The sequence below is a fragment of the Phaethon lepturus genome, unplaced genomic scaffold (genome assembly GCF_000687285.1).
Source record: "Phaethon lepturus isolate BGI_N335 unplaced genomic scaffold, ASM68728v1 scaffold10065, whole genome shotgun sequence".
NCBI classification, from domain to species: Eukaryota; Metazoa; Chordata; class Aves; order Phaethontiformes; family Phaethontidae; genus Phaethon; species Phaethon lepturus.
The window spans coordinates 3,095-8,143 of record NW_010538365.1 but is presented as its reverse complement, the minus strand read 5'-3'; the positions used below and the strand labels follow the sequence as shown (position 1 = coordinate 8,143).

At 44.5% G+C, this 5,049-nt stretch overlaps 1 protein-coding gene across 1 annotated transcript in view; it reads left to right on the top strand.

Annotated features, from left to right (window-relative positions):
* ADIPOR2 (adiponectin receptor 2) overlaps positions 1-2,936 on the top strand; it is a 21,352-nt gene extending 18,416 nt beyond the window's left edge. Inside the window, exons 6-7 of the mRNA XM_010286771.1 lie at positions 527-720; positions 2,230-2,936. Coding sequence (XP_010285073.1) covers positions 527-720; positions 2,230-2,361 — 326 coding nt within the window. The 3' untranslated portion in view covers positions 2,362-2,936. The remainder of the gene's footprint in view (positions 1-526; positions 721-2,229) is intronic.
* The last annotated feature ends 2,113 nt before the right edge of the window (positions 2,937-5,049 follow it).

The window sequence follows — 5,049 nt, the reverse complement described above, 5'->3', positions numbered from 1 at the left end:
CCCGCTTTAAAAACAAGGTTCCTGTACTTGCTGCTAAAATCTAAATGAATAAACCATGTTCTCGTATATGGCAGCTCAGACGAGCCGCAGATGCTACTTTTCTGTTTCCTAGGACTACTTGTACAGTATATGATAAATAATCTCTTTGTTGTCTCTCCTTGTTGTCTTGCCCTTGAGAGATGGTAAAGTGAGACATAGTTCGTGTAGCCTCAGTGCCCTCTACAGTCCAAGATGTGTAACTGGCTTAATGTACCTTAAAGCTGGCAGATGCAAACAGTAAATGAAATATTTCAGTATCTGCAGGAACATATAACTAAGTAGCTTCTGCTATATGAAGGAATTCTGTGCATTCTTTAACTTCCTTTCCGGTAAAGCTCTTCTGGGGACCTCCAGCTTCAAGAGTTGTCACCTTTCTGCTGCTTTGGCAAATACTGAGTTTTCCTTCCATAGCTTTTGTGTTTTCATTGTCTCCCTTTACCGCCACTGTGTTCAAACCTGACTCTCCCACATTTTCTTTACCTCCCAGGAGTATTTCTAGGTCTGGGTCTTAGTGGGGTTATTCCCACCCTGCACTTTGTCATCTCTGAGGGGCTCCTGAAAGCAGCCACAATGGGGCAGATAGGCTGGCTGGCACTCATGGCATGCCTGTACATCACTGGTGCTGCACTATATGCTGCCCGCATCCCGGAGAGATTCTTCCCTGGCAAGTGTGACATCTGGGTGAGTCTACAGAGTGACTGGATGAGGAGACCAACGTGAAAGCTGGTTCCCCTTGAGGCTGGAGGATGTTGTGTCAATGTTTTCTTATTGCAAGTATCAAACTGCTGCACCAGAAGCATAGGTCTCAAGGGGCCAAACAACTGTGGGCTCTCTGAGCCTGGCTTACCTGGTGCCTCACTTGCTGAGCTATCACAAACTGGCTGGTCTGAGGTAACTGCTGGTGTGCAAATCCACCCCAGCACAGGTACTAGATAGCTTTGATAGATGGGTAGGCAGCTTTGCGAACCTTTTTGTGTGTGTATGTTGAGGATCCTGCAAACACACATCTTACTGTGCTTCTGGGCAGAGTAGTACATCGTTATTGCTCTGATGTTCAGTGTGTTCTCTGGGATCTTCACTGTGTCTGGTGCCTCATCTTGTGCAGCCAGTGAAAACGCTGGATAGAGATAGTAGACTTTGGAGGGATCTCTGGCCCAGAAGAAAGGAAAGTGAGGTGAGCAAGTGGGTGGGTGGGGGAAACTTCGGATGAGGGAAAGGATCACAAAGACTGTAGAGGGGAATTATGTGGGGAAGATGTAAAGAAAGAAATTGGGTGGAGCAAGAGGAGAGATGAGAGGGAGGTGGACCTTTGGAAGGCCACTGTACTTCCACTGGGATAGTTCAAGGCCCCTAAAGAAGAGTAGAAGTGAGAATGAGGCCTGGGTTGTTTGAGTGGCTTTTGCACAGCACCAGTTTGCTAGGTTTGTTTGAATGGCCAAACAAGCCTTGTTATGATAACGAGCTAGGCTCCAAAAGAACTGGTGTACCACCAACTCTTAGCTTCCCGTGGAACCTGCAAATACACGTTTGCAGACATTTTTCAAGAGCATTATCCATGTAGGTACGGCTTCCCTCAGACAAGGGCATGCTTTGTCACGTAGCTCCCTCATGGTTTTCATTCTGCTGTACTTTAATCAATAGCATCCTGGGCATTCATTGAGAACATCTGGTTACTTCTAGGTTTTAATATAATGCCTTTTTTTTTTCCTCTTCTGTTTCTCTGTGGCAGAGAAATAACAACGTTCAAAATCTACTTGGTAAAACTTATGCCTGTGACCAGAGCAGAGTTTGTACCTGTTAGCTGTATGAGATAGCCCTGATTTTAAAAGTGCCCTGATTTTAAACTGATTTTAAAAGTGCCCTGCTTAAGCTTTTTGCCCAAAGCTCTGAAATCGTCGTTGTCCCTTCACAAAGATGCGCTATAGCATTTATGTAACGAGTTTGTTGGTTGACCAGCTGGTTAAGATGACTGTGAAGGAAAGGGAGTGTGTGTGTGGAGAATTTGATTATTTTGCTAGTGATAGAGAGGGGTGGGCTTCAATAAGTAACTTGGAGAACTTCGCAGCTTGTAGTTTGAGGTACTGCTACGTGTTACTGTGTACTTCAGCTGAATGTGTGGGTTTTTTGGAGACAGGGTAGCACTAGAACCCAAAGTACCCCAGCTGAACCGAAGTGTTTTCTTTTCCGCAGTTCCACTCCCATCAGCTGTTTCACGTCTTTGTAGTGGCTGGTGCTTTTGTGCACTTCCATGGGGTTTCGAACCTCCAGGAGTTCCGTTTCACGGTCGGAGGAGGCTGCACAGAGGAAGATGGAATGCAGTAAAATCAGCCTTCAGCCCGAGTTCGTAACCAAAACAGTACCGCAAGCGTGCGGTTGAAGCATACAGGCTAGCGAAATGAATACCTAAGAAGAATCCAAGTTTCAGCTGATGGGGCATGGAGCTTCATGGGGATTCTGACTAACCAAGATAAATTCTATACCTCAAGCGATGGAATGAATCAATTTGAAGACCAGGAAATTCTGAAACCCTAATTTATTCTTGGGATCTACAGATTGAGCTACAGAGGACCCTTTCCAAATCGGCTTCTGTTCAATGCCATATTTATTTGTAGAATTGGGGAGGGATAGCTTAGCAGTTTCTTTTTTTTTTTTTTTTATTAAAGAAAAAAAATCAAGGTTAAATTTATATCCTCTTGGAGGGTTTGGGAGTCGATTTTAGATGCTCTTTTGGGAGAAAAACAAATTGTAAATAAGATTTCTAACTTTCTGTTTAAATAAAATTTATATAAATGTTTTAAACAATGGGTGGGGGGAAAAGGGTTTTTGTAAAGAATGCAACATGCAAGTACCACACACTGTTTCAATTTTGCACAAAATAAATGATTGCAGGAGGACCAGGTAAAATTCCCAGGAGTGAAGCATGTTGGCGCTGCAGATTTCCTGGTAGCCAGCATGCCCTGGGCAATGTCGGGTCCTGGCCAGCACTTGGAGTAGGTTCAGTACGTGTACACAAGGGTTGGGAAGGCTGGATTAGTCACATTGTCATCCAGGTCACAGTGTTAGCAAGTTGATTTACTCGAGTAACTCAAAAGATAACATCTGCGCCCTGCTTAAGCGTGTGGGACAGCTGCCTTCCAAGCTTGCGTGGCCTGTGTAGTTTTGGGTAGTGGATCTTACAGTTAGTTGTTTTGGTTCTCATCATATGACTTGGAGCATGATGGGATAACTGCATGTGAAATGGCAAACAGTCCAACTCCATCAGTGCCTGCCTATACCCAAAGGCCCCTATTGAGTAGATGGTTGCCGTTTGCGGGCCTGCTCTGTTTTCTCGGAACAAATGATGGTAATGCACTTGTCAAAAGATAGTTGAGCATGTGAGGGGAAACGGAGGTGGGGTTAAGATGGACTGGAAAGAGGAAGCTGTGTGCTCCAGGACTTGGAGTTAACAGTTACTGCAGACCTCAAGCACATTACCTTCTCATGTGTCAGGCTCCATATGCCAAGGGAGTTTGCAGGTTTTTCTTTTTAAGAGGAAAAATCCACAATCAGGCCAATGCAGTTCCATTTTTTTTTTTCCTTAGGTCTGCTTCCCATCTGTGCGTTAGCAGTGGGACTGCTGGTATTTCTTAAACCTAAAACTAAGAGTTCAGTTGGATTGCTGTGGAGCAGACGCACCTCCTATATAAGGGGAGGCGTATACCCTTTGCTTGTGTAATTGATGTAGCTTGATCTTTGGAGCCCAGTCAGAAGCCAGACTGAAGGAGAATCTTTGGAGTCGTAAGATGAAACTTGAACGTTTTGTTTGTTATGGCACAGGTATTGCTTGGAGTGTTTAGTTGGAAATTCAGAGCAATTACCTCTCTCACAGATGAGTTAAACAGCTCATAAAGTGCTGTATTTCACAAGGAAGGAAGGTAAAGGGTGGGGTTTTTTTATTGTGGTTTGGGGGGGGGGGTTGGTTTTTTTGTTGTTGTTGTTGTTTTTTTTTTCTTAAGACTCCTGCAAGTTTGAATCATCCTTCGAAAGAAAAATGTGGATTGCAAAGATCTTTCCATACCCTGGGTATCATGGAGTGTGTTTTGGGGAGTTACTTTGCCTAATGGAGTCAAGTAGAAGCAGAATGCCTTCTGAAAGTTGACTGGACTTTAAGGCTTCACCCCTCGAATGGAGTCTTTGTAAAGCCTCTGAGAGCAAGGTCAGCTGCTGAAAGAGGTGCCGCAGTAGAGTCTGCGAGCTTAGAGGGACGTGTTCTCAGTAGGATCACTACACTGGATGCCTGTAGGGCCAGAAGCAGCTTATCACAGGTCTGTGTGGTACTAAAATGGAGTAGAGAGCAGTATTAACTTGGAGGTCAGGGCTAATAGCACTGGCATCCCGGACAGACATGTAGAGTTGCCTGGCAGGAGGTCTACCAGTGTCTGAGAAAAGCAGGGTACATATCAGAATCAGAGTTGTCTGTAAGGTGCTTTGGGATACCTCTGTAACAGTACCAGCAGAAGCGGCAGTCTCCATCCTGGATCATCCCACCTTCACTCCTTGAAGGGTGATTGTAACCTGGTCCTACACAGCACAGAACTATTACAGAAACACAGTACTCCACCTGCTATTCTTAACCCAGTCAGTCTCTCCGTTTGAGAAGCTTGTGTTCCAATAAAAACAACCTAGCTGTGCACTTTTCTGTAGCTCTTGCTGAGAACTCTTCCCAGGTTGGCACCTGAATGCCTTACTCTCAGCAGTCAGAGGCTTGCTTGCTCTGTGTGCAGGTTATTGCCATAGAATAGTTAGGGCCTACAGCTTCTTTCCTTCCCCATTAAATAGTGGCCTTGTTCAGTATATTTCTTTTAAAAAATTGCTTACTGTTGAAAGCAATGAAGCACATTCTGGGGTTTTGATGGTTGGGGACTCTGGTGATGGTTCCATATAAGATGGGATCTTATTACTTGCTGTATTCTTAACTTCTGCTAATAAAAGAACCAAATGGAATATTGTCTAGTTTGGGTCTTTCTGTGC